The sequence below is a fragment of the Battus philenor genome, unplaced genomic scaffold (genome assembly GCF_028537555.1).
Source record: "Battus philenor isolate CCGP_79_NKW_IND1 unplaced genomic scaffold, ilBatPhil1.0.hap1 SCAF_10, whole genome shotgun sequence".
Lineage (NCBI taxonomy): Eukaryota > Metazoa > Arthropoda > Insecta > Lepidoptera > Papilionidae > Battus > Battus philenor.
This window is the reverse complement of record NW_027181662.1, coordinates 14781865-14799911: the sequence shown is the minus strand read 5'-3', so window position 1 is coordinate 14799911 and position 18047 is coordinate 14781865. Positions and strand designations below refer to the sequence as shown.

Genomic DNA, 18047 nt, shown 5'->3' with positions numbered 1-18047 from the left:
TTAGTGAGTATAATCGGTCATATCGTTGGCGTTTATGGACTTTGAGAAAGCTTCGCTTCGGTCGAGACTCGGACTGTGCTGCAGTCTCCTCAAAGGTGCCAGATCGACTCTTGATGTATCCAGATGTTGAAGTTCTTTCATGAAATGCCACCATGCCTGTCAGATTACAGTCAGATTTCGAAAGCAATTCAGTTGCAGAGAGGACTTAGCCAGGCAGAAGTTATCTCTCCAAAATTGTTCACTGCTGCACGAAGATTTCTTCAAACTTCATCATACAACAGCAATTCGCGTTTGGTTTGCTGATTATATGATGATATATTATGACTACATAATAGCTGAGACCATGAAAGATTAGTATAATGCTCGATGATAGTAGAACCTTCGGACAAGTAGGCCTTAAGATCATTAGCTGTTTTCAACTTGGATGGGCAGTGTTTGGGAAGCTCCAAAACTTCTCGTACAATACAATGAATTGTCTGATAGCTTTTGTATCCTGGTCACTCAGAGAGCAATAGAAAAAAGTATAGGTATAGGAGGAGCAATAGGTAATGTCGCTGGATGAGCAGCACAAGATATTGATCTCCTGTTCGTGTCCCTCCAAAGATCTTGGTGACCAATTCCTTGCAGTCGGGACTATCAACTAAAAAGAAGAACCTAACCTAATTTGCTAATATATCATCATACTAACCTAACACTAGTTAGTGTAATTATTTATTTTAAACAGCGTAACTGTGATGTTAAAGAGGATGTAATATTTAAAATTTTCGTGCAGCGCAACAATATTGGATTCTTTGTTACGTAAACGCTCTGCACCTTATGTCAAAGAAATAAATAAAAAAAACGACGTACTATTTATTATTTACTGTTAATATATAAATACTGGCATTTTGTATTTGAATTTGACATTCACAAATTAACATCATGCCTTCACTGTCATTCATGTAAATCATTAGTGTATGTATGTACAGCAAAGGCAATGATGATCCTTTTGTAATAAATACGTATTACAAATGTATTCATTGTAATTCGAATTGGGTTTTCTAGTATTCTTAAATGATATACTGGAATATAGCCCACATAAATGAATAGAAAATCGATTTATCAATCCTGATTAGTCAACATCGATTTTAAATCGATCTGTATTATGTTTTAATAATTTATTTTCACAAAGTATTCAAAAATATATATTTTTTTAATTTGAATAAATATTAAATGTATCGAAATTGATTTCAAATTATGAAAAGGTGAGGTTGAAATAAAACACACGGCGTGTAATATCACATATCACTATTTATTAAATTAAACTTGCTAGAATCTGTTGCTTGATTAACAACAATCAGTTATTTTAAAACTTGGGTGCTGGGGACTCCTCCTTGCTGTAGTCAATATTGGGCGAGTAGAACTGTTAACAAACATGGCCAGAATCAGAAACAATCTTAAAGAACATAATTTTTTTAATAAATCTTTTTACTTAATGACATAAACAGAAATTATTTTGACATTATCAATTAAAAAAAATTATGATAAAAAGTCAATACATCAGTCCGATCTTTTTGCCAGCCAATATAAGCAATTGTGTGTATAGGCCATTTTAACTAAAAAATAATTTTCCATATGTTGAAGCTTCAACAGTATACCATATTAGTAAGATAAATGGGCTGATACAGGCACATTCGAATGATCAATCAACATAAAATATAGGCATTGTTATCCCTACAGGAAGTTACCACCACTTGAAAGTCAGTTCTGCTCAGAAGAGCTGGCGAGAAACTCAACTGTTGCTCTTTAGAAATATAGTTTTATAAAGAGTGTAAGTGCTTGACAATATTTAGCTTCCTGAGTGAGCATCAACAAAATTTAATTCCATGCATGAACATCAGTATAGTATTCTTGAAGAGAATAATAAACATATTTCAATAATATATTTTAATTATGGTTTTAAATATCTCCAGTGGCAGATCTAAATTGACCGTGGATGATTTTCAGATTAGGATAAGTTTTCAAGTATAAATATTTTTAGCTGTCTTTCTGCTAAAAATATATATACTTTTTATCATTAGGTTTAGTTGGCCACAAGACTACAAGCTTTTGGCCTATCGGTGAATTTAATTGTCTAAAAAAAACTAATAAATTAGGAATGAATATATTTCAACATGATTGTCTTTTACTGTTAATGCATTATTAAAAATGTACATACACTCAACAAATCAAATGTAACATTGAGTATCCAAAGGTTTTTTTTTTAATATAATATTGTACATTACACATAATGCATAAGTATTTTGTCATAATCACAGGTAAGTAATGATAATTACTAGATAATATTTAAATTCACATTGTCAAACCAGTACATCATCATTCAGCCTTAGGATGGCCACAGCTGGACGTATACCTGTCATATAGATTTTTTATACAACTGGTTGTAAATGGCCTGCAACTAATGCATGCTATTCTAGTAATACAATTTTGAATAAAAAAATCACAGTTAATGCTTGTGATCATATAGTATTTTTAAATAAAAAATGCTTGAATTTTCAAGACATTTCAAATCGTTAAATAATAATGGTTTATTTGTTATATGATCATGGCTGTGTGCCACGTAAAATGAACAAACCTTGTACTGCTTATTCCTGTACTCCTGCCAAGGTTCAGGGTTGGTCCTCTTGTTCCAGGACACGTCAGGGGATCGGGTGGCCAGTCGCAGGATATAGAACATAGCACCCGCACAGCCAATTCCGGTACAAACATACAACGGGATCAGCTGCATGAGAAAAATTATTACTTTTCATTTGTAAATTTTTTCTTTTTTATCCACAATTTATACATATATTGTGTTGTTGTTTCCAGTTGAAGCGTTAGTGGGCAGTCTAGATAGTCAATAGAAAAGAAGTTTTAGGTTCTGAAGTTGAGACCACAGACCAAAAAATGCAGCATGGTCTGGCCACAAAGTGGACAGACTATCTTGTCAGGTTGTCAAAAGATGTTGAACACAATCAGTTAAGAAACCCATGATAACCTCCTCTATGTCCAACAGTTGACATACTATAGCAAAAAAAATAATGACAAATATTTTGCAATGGCAAGGTAATTTCTTATTGGCATTTTCAACAGTCAACCCAGAGAGGTGTAGATAACCAGTAGGCAATAGTTTAAATATCAAAATAGAGGTCAAGTATTAACTATAAAATATAAATAATATTCATTCCTTATTTTACTGAAAAAGAATAATGGTAAAACCAATTTCAGCAACTTCAATCAAATATAAATATCTATGAACCATTGTTTCATTTGTAAATTCTTTACCTACGAAATTACTAAGTTACCAAAATTTTTAAAGATATGAGTAATTTAGTAACTTTACTACTGATAGTGTAGTGGCATAGTGTTCCAAGTTTCTGCTTGTCATGGTCATGTTTTTATTCCAATTCTTAAAAATTACAGTAATTAAAAAAATAATATAGTCAGCATTACTTATCTATATTATTATATCTATTATATTATAGTATAAGCTAATTAAATGGGATAAAATTAGAGTAAAAAATCTTCAAAAAATATTATCACAAATGTATCTTCCAAATCCAACCAAAACCCAATTTTCTTTCAATGTTAATTTTTTTTATATTGTTGTTATCAAATAGAATGTATGGTTACTGGCAACACTTTTTTGTTATTATTACAGTAGACTTATAAAATAAAACAAATATCCGTTTCAATTTATAAGATGAAAACTAACAAGTTATATAAACTGTGCAGGTAAGAGCTCAATTTAAATCATTCATTCACAATTTTTTTTAAATTAATTATTTACCTGGTAAATATTAAACGGTAAATGGTTAGTCTATTTAACAGCTACATTTTCCATATGTGTACAAGAAAGTAAGACATCTTGTGTACTATTTAGCAAATTTTACTTTAAATTTTATCTGAAGTAATATTTATAACGATATTACTCATACTAAATTAAAATTCATAATCAAACTCAAAGTTTAATTAAAAATTTTGAAAGATAATTTATTTGTGCATCGACAAAATAATCATAGCAGTTTTCGATACGATAAGGAATCCTAATTTATAATATAATAATTTCTAGAAAAATATTAACATAAAATTAAAATTAAAAACTAAAAACGGTACATATGTATTTCATTTAAATAATTTCTTTGGTACTAAAGATTAGATAGTTATTATAAAGTTACAGGTTAGTTATGTAAGATGTCGGATTATAAGGAACGAAAACAAAAACTCAACAGAATATTATACTGACCGCCTTGTGCTTTTTCAAGCTCTGGAAGCTCAAGCCTTGCATTTTAATATCTATTAACACTGTACAATGCAAGAAGACTTATTCTGTTCTGAATAAATACGCAATGAGTCGTTTGGCGCAGCAAGAAAATATGTCGATAATACTGACGTTATTATCAGGGTTGCCAGTAATGCTTGAAATATCGTTGTTAATGTTAATGTAACATTGTTTAATAAAATATTTATTTGTATATTTGATTATAATTATACCATTTTTGGCTGAAAGAATAAGAAAAATGATAAAATACAATTAATATTTATATTTATGAAGGAATAATAAGGAAAAATGTAAATAATTCTATAAGTTATTTAATAGGAGATAAAAACTTTGCTCATTTATTAGTGTTAAATAATATATTTATTACGAGGTGCGTTGTTAATCTATAATTTTATAAAAGTAAATTTAACAATTTGAGTAAATGTGTGATCAATTTTGTATGTTACGGACATTGACATCAAAAAACGTAAAAAGCAATAAAACTTTTGACAAGTGCATCAAGAGATTTTATTGTTATAGTATAACCTATTTTTAATTATTTGGTGCTATTATAGTGGACGATAATTTAGTTTATTGAAATAAATTAGTTTAAGATCAAAATGAGTTTTCTATTGTAAGTACAAATGTTCTTGAGATATAGAATCTATATCTATTTTTAACTGGTTTCCGTTCTACCAGTGCCTTGTTTACGTTTATTAAGAGAGAACAAGGGACATCAGAAGGTGTTGTAGCTTGTGTTCTGTTCATAAATCTGGCACTAATAATAAATTTACACAGAAAACTGTATACCTTTATAGCAGATAAAGTTTCAGCGATCATCCTTAGTCGAATTTGTTTTTGATACATTGATATTTCTTAATTCAGCTTGAATTAAAACATTAAATACTGTAAATTTGTATTTGCAGTGGGAGCCGGTCTAATAAAACATTTAAACCAAAGAAAAACATCCCAGAGGGAACACATCAGTATGATCTGATGCGTCATGCTGCCGCCACGCTGGGCTCCGGCAATTTGCGGTTGGCCGTCATGTTGCCTGAAGGAGAGGATCTCAATGAATGGGTGGCCGTTAACAGTTGGTATTCAATTTTGTTACTGGCAATTGTATATATGTTTCAAATAGGCTGATGATGTTGAGGAGTACAGAATCTTAGTTGTAGAAAGGTTCTTTATAATTAGTGTGAACAGCCAGGATGTGGAAAACCCTACTAGCATCACTGTTTTCAGCCAATTGTAACTTAGGAGTCTTTAATACAAGAGTGAATAAGAGTGGTTTCTTCTAGTCAAGCATTTACCATTGCAGATCTCTTCATCAACATCATCTTTTGACCTGTATCCTCAAAGTTTTATCCAATTTTTTTCTCTACAAGATCCTTGCTTTTGACAATTTTTTGGTATTTAGTTATATTTTAATGACCATGTATATACTTGAATGGCTCAAGTTCAAATAGGGCAAAATCATGACAAACAATGAGTCACTGCCCTAGGAGGTGTATTAGACACATTCATATATGAGTAATAATATTCATACATAAAAGGCACAGATATGTTAACAAACAGGAAAATGCTGATATCACAGACCTTAAATGTTTTTGTCTTTTTTAAACATTGGTATAAATATATTGATAAAATATAGTTCCATTTGCAGACATTATTGAGACTTAAATATTTATTTTTGTCAAAATCTATTAAGATTTAATTCTGAAATCAGTTTTTAAAGTTTATTTATCAATAGGTTTCTTCTAGGCAAAAATGTACCATTGCAGACCTCTTCATTGCTTGACACCAGGCGAGACAAAGGTCAAATGCTTCACCTATAAAGGAATTATTATTTTAAAAAAATTATATGGGACTTTAATAAATAGATTGATGATCATTTGTTTTGAATGAATTCCCCATGTAGGTGTGTCTCCACAATATGTAGGAGGGTATAGTTTTCGGAGTCGACAACCCGTAAACCAGGAAGCCTACTTGCAATACATGGTATTAAACTTTACCAACCAGAATTGTATTGTTTCTGAAGATGTTAATGCTGTTAGCCCTAAAGCTTTTACAGCTTCATCGGTACTGAGTTCACGGAGCGGAATGGTCCGGAACTAGATGCTGACCAGAACCTTTTCCTGCCAAACTAAATACCGCAAGCCATAGCCCTCTCCCTAAAATCACAACGAAGATCGGTCTTGTGCTGCTGTCATCCAGCAACTTCCCGCAACCCTATCTCATTGGTACAACTAGTGGATGGCCTACTGATGCCTCGTATACCGGTTCGTAGTCTCTGTCTCTGACTGCACGAGCGGGGTGCATCTTCCACTTCAGATGGTCAATTCCTTAAGCTTTGAGCTGATGTCCTCATTTCTCATCTGATCTTACAGCAAAACTTCAGCAATGGCCCTCTTCATTGCTCTCCAAGTGACCTTGATCCTACTTTTTATTGGGTTTTTCTGATCTTCTCTTGAAATGTACAGATGGTGACTATAACTGGTCTAAAATAGAAAAAGATTTCAAAAAAATTAAAAATAATTGTTCAGAGATACTGTGATTTCTCCAAGAGTCATAACATATTTGGTCATTTTGATGAATTTTTGTTCACATCCACTTTAAGAACTTCTTTCTATAATGCTTTGGTCATGTTATGCCATAGAACAATGCTACGGAGTTTCTCCACGTTGTCCAGGGTAGATACAGTGACATACAATCAAGTGGCCAATCTATGATGGGAAGTATCAAAGAAGGTCACTCGGAATATACCCTGTATTTGAAATCCACCAGTGAGAAAGAGATGGCAGTAGACTGAGAAACCCCGCGTAATTACCTTCATGTGATTTTTAAACCCAGAACTAAGAAGAAGAAAATTAAATAAATCTCCAAGCAATACTTCTCTATAACATCTTCTTTCTCTTTCATTGGTTGGAAGTGTTTTGAATAGATATTATTTATGTATGTATTAATACAGCCAAATAAAAGCCTCGTGGTCACGAATGATCTGCTAAGAACACTGAGAGCAGAACTTAGAAAAAGGAAAAAAGATTATAATCGCCAAATAGCACAGCTTCCCAATAGTCTTCTTTTCCACTCTTTCCCTATATGTTATTTAGGTAGACATCATATATGTATGTATTTTTACTACCAAACAATAATAGACAACAGAGAAGAATGCGAAGAGAATGTAACTTTTATGTATTGATTTGTGTACTCTTCCAGCGGTGGACTTCTTTAACCAGATCAACATGCTGTATGGGACCATTACGGAGTTCTGCACGGAGGAGTCCTGCGCTGTGATGTCGGCGGGGCCCAAGTACGAGTACCACTGGGCCGATGGTCACACAGTTAAGAAGCCAATCAAGTGCTCAGCGCCCAAGTACATCGACTACCTTATGACATGGGCACAGGACCAGCTCGATGATGAAATGCTGTTTCCTTCCAAAATAGGTAAAACTCCTTGTAAACCTTAAATCTCTGGTTATCTGTTATTGTTGGACCTGAAATTTCTCCCCTTATAAAATCCAAGGTATTACTTAGAGATTGGTTATGGTTCATGATCCATGCTTTCGGTCCTAGAATATTCTGAACTGTTATTATGTTTCCATTCTATAACAGACCATTTTTGAATATTTGCAATGTGATATAATAGATGCAAAATTATCCTCTCTCTCGACATAATTCACTTTTCCTTAACCAAATCAAAGAAACTAAGAAAAAATTTGATTTGATTTGAACTATAATACGAAGGCCGCCCAGATATCCGACATAAAAAAGGCTATAGGGAACAAAAGACTGTTTCTATGATCGAGCTAATCGGGGCTGACGGTTCGACATCACAAAGTCGTAGGTGAGGTAAATAGAGCATTAAAGCTATGTGGGGTCTATTGAGCGTTCTTCGCTTCATATTATCATTTACTGCAGTAGGCAGTGAAATAAAGTACGGCCCCCAGTAAAGGTTCGTCCTTCAAGTTTGTTTAATGTTTCTTTTTCTCATCTCTTACGTTCGAGGAAGGAGAAAAGAGAGTTATTAGATAACAAAGTATTTAAAACCATCCTTTGCGATTACACACATTTAAGACCAAACTGTGGACTTGCAGGTGTTCCTTTCCCGAAGAACTTCTTGCCGATGGCTAAAACGATCCTCAAGCGGCTGTTCCGTGTGTACGCCCACATATACCACCAGCACTTCCCGGAGGTGGTGCAGTTGGGCGAGGAGGCGCATCTCAACACATCCTTCAAGCACTTCATCTTCTTCGTACAGGTAAGCATGGTACAGTACCAAACACAGGTGTGTTCTACATGGTAGCTTGAGTTAACCTCTTGAGCTCTGCTCCTCCAATCTTATCACTTAATACTTTATTTTGCGGCATGATATCTGGAAAGAGAATGAGGAGTCAAAATATGCAGTAGCATCGCTTCCCTGATGAGGGTCGCAAGATACAGCCACACTTTTTGTAATATTCCTAACATTAGAATAAAGGGAGTAATAGATAAAAATAAGATTAAGTAAATAAATAAACAGATATATAAAAATGACAGAAATAATAAAAAAAAAGAATTGTAAATAAATGCTTTTAAAAAAAGAATATAAAATGTAATGAATACAAAGTGTAATATTGTTAGAAATGTGGCCAAGAATAGAAGGCGATATATAGAAGGTTTGTAAATAAAAGCAATAAGAACCCAAGAAAATGTGAAGGAAGGAAGAAGATAGAATGCGAGATGTGGTGAATGGTAGAAAAAAAAAAAACAAAACTGTACTTATAAACTTTTTGGAATCTAACTCCTTGTCCCACTTTTCCCAACGATTTTTCCAGTCTGGAGTCTTTATCCAGTATAGCCTTCAAGATCCTCTTCGATTCGGTTTTTCTTTTCTTTTCTCTCCTTAATCCTGGCAAAACGGTTTCTCCGCATTGGCCTTTACAGTTTGCTGAAAAATGATATCAGTCGAGTTTTTGACGCTCTTGAAATGATTGTCATGATTCAATTTTATTCACACATTGTCATCAGGAATTCAACTTGATCGAAAGGAGAGAACTGGCCCCGCTTCAGGAGCTGATAGAGAAGCTGACGGCCAAGGAGGCGCGATGAGCTCCTCGCAAGCTCTCCGCCCTCCCGCGCCCCTCACGCCCGCACACCTGCACCGCAAACACCTGGACACAAATGCTCTTTCTCTCCTACCTGCTAATTACAGGTGCACAGAAAACACCTTCCACTACCTGCAGCACCTGCGTGGTACGATGTCCACTGCTACCAATTTATTGCAATTTTAAATCTTCGAAATTTAATGCATTTGTATGTATTTACACGGTAAAGTCGGGCCTATGTAGTTTAAGATTTTTACAATATTTATTGATTACGCTCTACCCGCAAATTATTGTCTTTTAGGCTGATTATACACGCTGTATCAAATAAGAAAAAAAAATCACTCGAATGTCCATATTGTGTGGACTTAATGCCGATATAACCGTGAGCTTGATTTGCGAACGAGGCAAAGGAACAAAGCATGATAGAGCCATCGGAGCGATCTGCGTCCGCGGTCCTGTTCGTCGCGGTAATGCATTTACAATGAAATAAAAATATTTGTGATACAGTCGACGACGGGTGCCTTCGCAACGCGATATCAATAACTCCACTTCCGTCACCTCCTCCTCCTCCTCCCCACAAACAAGACTTCACCCCTCAACATCTTTCCTAACACATCACATGAATTCTTTCTCAACTCTTTCTAATCCTTAACGCGACTTCTCTTTCATTCACCAATTTAACTTTTCTGTGTAATCCATCCATTCGGCTTCTTACCTATCACCCTCTGCGACTACTCTCTTATCCTCCCCCCCCATAACTCTCTCATTCTCCTACCTTCTTTGATCTCACTCCTGCATCCGACTTCTTACTTACATTCGACTCTACTTCTTTCCTCTCTTAGCTAACACCTGACTTTTCTCTCTTTACCCCCATTTTCTGCTTCAACGGCTCCGCCCCACGCGGCGCCTAGTCACACGTACCCGTCGTCACACACACACACACACTAGAGTGCGTCCTTATAGCTTATATATTTATTATATATATATATTTTTACATGTACTCGCGTAGTTTATTCTCGGCACATGCACGGCACCGATTGATGGCGTTAGTATCGCGAAGCTGGCGACGTGACGTCATCATAACGCCATAACGCGCATTTAAATGTGAATTATTTACGATGAAATGTTTGAGGGGTGCCATTGTGTATTGTGATTACCAACTCGATGATTTTTCTAAACCGACTTATAGAGCATTCGCGTTAAGATATTTATTCGTCGTTGTCACTCTATTTGACCACGCCCTTTCATCGAGGTATTCGTTTTTTTTTTTTTTGTGTTTGTGTATAAAGTTCACAATAACAAATGAAATAAAAATAATGAAATTTTAACCGTTTTCGATTACTTTACAAGTTAAAAAAAATAATCGCCCCCTTTCAAATTTTGGCTCATTCAAATGTTTATTTAAGTCGATTTTTTATGAATAAAAGGTATTTCATAACGCCGCCCACCTTTGGACTAGAAGAGGCGGTACCGCCCTATCAGAAAGTTATGATCTAAATTATAAATTGCATATTAAAAAATAGAGTTATTTGAACTCTTATCTACCTTAGCCCATTAGTCTCCTATTTCAGCGTCAACTAGAGGGGCGGTACCGCCCCGTTGGAAATTAAAGGCGGATTACCAAGTCGTTTTGAGTAATAGATCGTTACAAAAAATACGTATTTGTCAAAAATGCTTGTAAGTTTCAAATGTAAAATTAAATGGCAAATATGAACACAACTTTCCAATTTACTAGGGCATTATTGGTCGAGGGGCGTGGCTTAGTGACAAAGATGAGTACAGTACCCGGCGATTAATATTGCACATCGACCTTTGGAAAGAGACAATCGGCTATACTACCTATGTGAAGTTTTGTCAGTCCTTGTATTTCGTGCGAGAGAGATAACGCTCTACGAAACCGAAATAAACCGATCGTATTTTTCTAAAGGTCGTTGCGCAATATTTATCGCCGGGTACTGTAAGTATCGTTTTAACGCGAATGCGCTATAGAATAGAGATAGAAGAGAACAGAAGGAGTAACAATGATACTCCAATGGCGATAGGATTTGTATATTTTTATATTGTAATGAATTAAAAGTAAAATTTGATCTTTTGTATTTTGGATCTAAGTCGAATGGATTAATGTAGAGGAACGTAATTAAATGTCATCTAGGAATGCTATGGAATTATTTTCGTAAGAACACGTGGGATACTCGACTGGGTGGCTTCTCGAAGGTTCTATGTCCTGGTAATATAACTGCTAGAATATCAGTTCTGCTTTAAAAGTTATACTTGAAAATGTATAAAGCCTTTAGTGTTACCGAAACCGCAATACCGCGCCTTGGGTAATCGCGGTGAGGTGGGGGCCGAGTGAAAGCGTAAGCGACATTTCTAAGTAACATAAATTATAAATTAAATAAAATAAACGTTACTAATATAATTTCACAATTAGCTAAGTTACATTAACTTGTAACTTAAAATTGTATCATGTATGTCATCAATCCATACGCATTAATTATAAAGGATTGCAAATAAGTTAGCATCGTCCACCACGTACCATAATACCACACTGTGATCGCCAACTCGCTTTCCAAGCGTGGGGATTGTGGTATGTTCCCTTATGGGGGAGGCTTATGCCTTTCGGCAGGCGTCTATGGCCTGAAAAGATGAAAATAAATAAAAAGTAATGGTGATAATGTGAATATCGTAGTAACAAGTTCCACCGCGCATACCTAATGCGCGGTACAGCGGTTTTGGTAGCACTATGTCGCCTCAATAGCTGGTATCCGAAGCTAAAGTTATTATTGTAATGTACCTCGTCCAATGCTGCGTAAGTATGATTCGCAAACGTCCCTTCGCGTAGCCACCCGCCGATGTATCCACGCCTCTCGTTTATATTTGTTAAAACCTTTCTGAAACGTGTATGATTGAAATGTTTTTTTTTGTATTTAATTTAGAATGGTAATTGAAACGAATAATATAATTACAATCGAATGTTGCTTTTTATTTATAACAGCCTGTGAATATATATTTAATACATTCGTTTTTACATGTTAACAGTAGAAAATATTAAAAAGGTTGGAAATTAATTTAATTATAGAAATGTATAACTTTATGAAGGGAAGGCTGAATAACTAAAGTTCATTATCATCATCGTTATCGACTACTGCAAGGCCTGCCTCCTCCAAAGATCACCAATGACCGGTATATCGCGACCCGCATGATCTCGCGACCTTGTCAATGTGGGATCTACCTAATGGGGGATCTACCTCGCGACTCGGTAGAAGTTGGGTCGACTAGGTGGAGGTTTCACGTGATTGAGAACATTTCAGTCCCAAAGAACATCGGGTTCTCCAGCTGTGCGACCCACGCTCACGATTTTTTTTACAAACGCAATACTGTCTTCTCTCTTCTTTCCTCCCTATCGCCATGCAGTAGTGCAGCATCGCTATTGTACAAGCGTGCATCGCTAATCGCACTATCGCTACAAAAAGTCGCTGTGTGCTATAGGCCTGGTGTTACAGTACCCGGCGATAAATATTGCACATCGACCTTTGGAAAGAGACAATCGGTTAATTTCGGCTTCGTAGAGCATTATCTCTGTTCCACGCTACCTATGTGACGTTTTGTCAGTCGTTATATTTTGTGCGACAGAGATAACGCTCTACGAAGTCGATATAAGTCGATTGTCTCTTTCCAAAGGTCGATGTGCAATATTTATCGCCGGGTATTATACAACACTATAAGTGACTTTATTGAAGGTAGCACACCTCGGAAAAGATGTTCTTCGAGCTACTTTAATATTTATTAAAAAAAAAAAAACAGTGTCGCTTAGTGTTTTTCGAATGTTTTAACGTCAGAGGCATTTCGTCCGACCTGGTAGTAGATTCAAGTTGAAGTCAACAAGAGATGCAAATCAATTATATGTCGAATAAAGAATAAATGAATTTACTTGACATTTTAGAAATGAGTCGATTTACAAATAAAATATGTTTGTACATTTTGGTTAAATGTACTTTATTTTATTTTATTTACTTTATTGGAGATACACAGTAAAAAAGGCAGTAAGAAAGTACAAGCTTCGAAGCTTAGAAATATAAAATTAGTTACAGTTGTTACCTTATAACTATCTCACTGAGAACATATAATGATTTATAGTCAAACAATAAAAAACAAATAAAAACATTACTAAACAGGGATCAAAGACTATGGTTTATATATTTATATTATGGTTTAAATTGTATTGTGTGTACTCAATAATTTCGAACGAAATTGTTTTTAAAAGATACGAGAGAGCACGAGAATATGGAGGTCACACATTCTGTATAAGGGTACTTTACTTATAAACCTAAAAACATTTTATTGTTAGGACCTACATTTAACAGATAGTAGCGTCAGTGCCTCTGTTTTCACGTTTACGTTTAATATTTCCTAAATAGTTTTTTTATGTTCGCGTTTTTACATATAACAGTGTTTCGTAATCATTGGTGTCTTGTTTGTTTTTGTTGTCCACCTAATAATGTCAACCCAAATACGAAAGACACCATAGATCTCCGAAAAAATTTAAGATATTCACCCGTTGAAAAAGAGCGGCCAGATATAATTTTGATCTAAATAGTATCCCGGAGACCAGGGCCAATAATGGGGTGCTGGAGTTTCCGGTTCACAGTCTCCAGTCTCGCAGCAGGCGCACGTGGCCAATGCTGCAGAGTGCACGCACCTCCGCTGCAAGAGTAGCGCCAGCAAGAACAACCAGGTCTTTGACATCTGGAAAATGTACGAATCTTTAATATACAATCACATTGCGTCACATCAAACTTAACCTTATGTTACAATTAATTCTGAATAAAAAATGTTACGTTTTTTTTAAATCTAGATATCTTTATCATCAGCCAGAAAACATAACTCCCCCCTCATAGAATTTCAAAAGGATCATTTTGGTAAATTGGAATAAAAACCTTGATAACTATATATTGCTAATATTTTAATTTAATATTAAATAAAGCGTAGAAAATTCAATAAATTAACATTAATAAAAAAATTTCTGCTAAAAAATAAAATCTTAGGACTTTTCGGTCTTGGTTGTGGCTTTGACCTTGGCCTCGGTTCCTTACGCAGATCTTCGACTAGTTTTCCGTGTTGATGGAAATGGTAAAACTTTTGTACAAGATAAAAACCACATTTTAGTATTAATAAAACAATTACATTTACATCACATATGTATATTCTTTATGAACGATATAAAAAAGGTTAAGAAAATAAATAAATGAAAAAACTCCTTTCGACAAGTTGCCGATCAGTGACGGTGTTTGCGTCTCTTGAGGTTGTATTTCCTTCGCAGCTCGCGCACGGTGAGGTCATCGGAGGGCGCGCTATGTCCCTCCCCGGACGACGGCATGTTCCCTCCCACCCTCAGCCAGTCGCTTGGGTTATCCTTCTTTATCTTCTTCTGATACACGACGCGGCCATTCCTCGTCACGTACGAAATGACTGGAGTGAGGACTTCTCGCTTTTTTTTCCGACGCCGCGAACTTTTGAAGTCAAACTCCGAGTTGGATACATCTTCACTGGAGCTTGAGGTTTCTGAGTTGGACTCGGAGCTATAGTATTTAGTTTTGCGTCGCTTTTTCTTGAACATGTGGTCGGTGGCCTTTGATCTGTATGGCATGACGACTACTGGCATTTGTGGGGGGCGTAGCTGCATCGGCGCGTGGATTGGAAGGGACAGGTGGGCGGGTGGTGCGTGGGCGTGTAGTCCAGGGAACGGGAACTGCGCTTTCACATGCACCAACATCAGACATATGAGCTGACCCATAAACACTACCACTGCCATTACCTTGAAATTATCCTGGAAAGTTTATACACAAATTATACCTGGATTACTGCTTGCATGTAGCGTCGGAAGTTTCCTGCCTTCTTTCAAACTTGACCGAAGCTTATGTAGTGTTCAGCTGTTCGTACAAAAGGCGGTAGGTGTTATATGAGGTATGATGTAATGTGTTTAAGTGTGCTGATTAAGTCGGCCATTGTTACGTCGGGCGTATTGTACTCGCCGCAGCTGTTCGTACCTTCATAAGGCGCGCGGGCTCGACTCGCGCATTAGCATACCACAATCATCAGCGACTGTGGTGATCAGGACACTGTACCCTAATGTCGTCGTACCTACAAGCAGTGACTTCCGTGCTAGCCTTAGTAATCATTTGTGTGACAACTAAAGAGACAGAGCTGCCTCTATGTCCAACCAACGTGAACTTCTTGCCACAGGGTCTACCCATGCACTGCCGCATGCCAAGAAACGCCAACTACCCCTTCCCTGGAATGCTCCCGAACCTCACTTTCCCGCCCCTTCCGCCGCTCTTTCAAAACCCCCCTCCTGATAAACAGTCTCCTCCTATACCCTTCCCTATGCCACCTGGACTAGGCCCTCCGCCAATGTCAATGCCCGTACCGATGATGCCAATGCCGCCACCTGGTCCCGCACATAAGCTACCAGTCATCGTCATGCCGTTTTATTCTCCAGACACATCTAAAAAACCAAAGCCTCCAAATTCGGGACATCATGGTCAGAAAAAGAGAAGAATTCATATTAACAAGAAGAGGAAAAGATATCACGACGACACAGACTCCAGTGACACGGATGACTCTCAGAACACGTCCAGCGATTCGTCTTCGGACTCCGATGCAGGCTGGTGGCGCGGCCGACGCAACGGGGGACGCCCCCGGTCCGCCCGCAGACGAAGAGTGTACCGAAACAACAGAGACCTGCTCACACCTGTACTTCAATACGTCACTAAGGACGGTTACGTTATATACGAGAAGAAGATTAGCAAAAACGAAGCGAACGACTGGATGCAGGAGAAAAAGGAAGATATCGCAAGAGAGTTCAATGACCCGCCGAAAGGTGAACAAAAGCAGAAACAAGAAGACGATGTAGAAGAGTTCGACAAAATCATTGAAGACAGTCAGAGAAGACAAAACACGAGAACGAAAATAATCGAAGACGCTGACAAAGCACAAGTTAGAGTTTATAAGAACACGAGACGACGAAAAGCGAAGAAGTCACCCAAAAAGAAAGAGGAGAATAGATAGAAAAAAATAATTCATTGTATTATCCTAGAATATTAAGTTTTTTTATAATTTTTGTATTTGTGAATATCAATAAATGTCATAAGCTTAGATGCCAGACGGCATATATTTTACTCGAAAAAACTAAATGTTCTGAATCCTTATACCGGTCGTAGACTTGTTTAAACGACATACAGGATGATTGTGTAAAGGTCTAAAAACTTTAAAGGTATAAAACAGCGAAGGCCGTGGACTCCCGGGGGGCCCCCGGAACTGGATCACTTCGGTGAACGCTCCGTGGAGTGATCAAATTCTAGGGCCCCAACGAGGGGAAGTTGGGTTAGACTGTTAATCATCGAAAATACCCGCCTACCATTCCAACACAAGGTCGCCCAAGGCCTTATTAAACGTACCGCGTTGTACCGCACTATTGTAAATGAGATGTGATCATTTATAACCAGAACAGATATATCGAATTACTGAAACAATATCAAATATAAAATTTATATTGAAATAGAAACGAAAATTGACGTTTTTAACTTCGGAGCGTATTGGCAAGCCCACAGTTGTTCAACAAACAATGCAAAAGGGCTATGTCTAGAATTTTACGAGATTGAGGAAAACGATATAGTCCAGCGGATTGGCTTGTTCAAGTAGCGATGGGCAGAACATAGCGCGCAGAAGAAATAGCTGCTGGAGCTTTAAAGTTCTGGAGAAGAGATCATGTATCGCCAAGAGTAGAGTGGGACGTTCACTCACATGGTGATAGATTATGACCTTGACCTCAAGGTCCTCGGAAGACGCTGGATACAAGTCGCTACCAAACGGTCTTATTTAAAATTCAACAGCCTTTATCAATCAGTGGAGATACTGCGTTGACTTACGGAAGCAATAAAAGAAAAATTAAAATCGAGTCGACTCGATGATCGATAATCTTGTTTTTATTTACATAACGATTCATTAAAAATCGATATTCGTTTTATATAAATCGATATTACGTTTTCAGCGACCATTTGCAGATTATAAAAGTCTTTCTCAGATGCTTTAAATTTCTTATCTCATGATTTTTATCTTAGGAAATAAAATAACATATACTTTATTTTAAGCATCAGGAAAAATATTAGGAGTAAGGTTTTTATAAAAAACACTGGTAACATAGTGCGACATAATAAAATAAATGTAAATAAATAAGATAAATATTAATAGTTTGTGGTAAAAAAATAAACTGTGGCCATGTAAATAACTGTGATTTAGGAATGTAGCCGAAGGAATCAAAGAGATAAAAGAAAAAAAATCTGCAAGCGAAGAATAAGAGATCATGTGAAGCGTAAAAGGAATGGACTAAAATAATGTGAAGGACGAAAGAGAAAGTAGAAATTAGTTTTACAAAATAAAACGCATTATACCCGAAGTTCCATACAAGGCAAATAGGGGACATTATAAAATACGTTACAAAACAATGATTAAAAAATAAAGGATGCTGTTTAATAATACACATATACTACCCTCTAATATACCTTCTTACTTGTTTAAGATTGATCCCTTTGTAAACTATGTCTTATTGTCGCAACGTCTATAGAACCTTTTGAAGTGTTTTAAAAAATAACTGCATAAAGGTACAAAACAAATAGAATCGA

The 18047-nt window shown here is 36.2% G+C and overlaps 2 protein-coding genes across 2 annotated transcripts; one reads left to right on the top strand and one right to left on the bottom strand.

Annotated features, from left to right (window-relative positions):
- Window positions 1–1270: 1270 nt before the first annotated feature.
- Window positions 1271–4416, bottom strand: ND-MLRQ (NADH dehydrogenase (ubiquinone) MLRQ subunit). The gene is made up of 3 exons (XM_068768858.1): window positions 4265–4416; window positions 2615–2761; window positions 1271–1402 (listed from the first exon to the last, which is right to left on the bottom strand). The coding sequence occupies exons 1-3, from the start codon at window positions 4304–4306 to the stop codon at window positions 1346–1348; spliced, it is 246 nt and encodes an 81-aa protein (XP_068624959.1). The 5' UTR covers window positions 4307–4416; the 3' UTR covers window positions 1271–1345.
- A 383-nt stretch (window positions 4417–4799) lies between these two features.
- mats (MOB kinase activator-like 1) lies at window positions 4800–12339 on the top strand. The gene is made up of 5 exons (XM_068771322.1): window positions 4800–4913; window positions 5206–5372; window positions 7499–7726; window positions 8377–8540; window positions 9290–12339. Exons 1-5 carry the CDS (start codon window positions 4900–4902, stop codon window positions 9368–9370), a joined length of 654 nt encoding a protein of 217 aa, XP_068627423.1. The 5' UTR covers window positions 4800–4899; the 3' UTR covers window positions 9371–12339.
- The last annotated feature ends 5708 nt before the right edge of the window (window positions 12340–18047 follow it).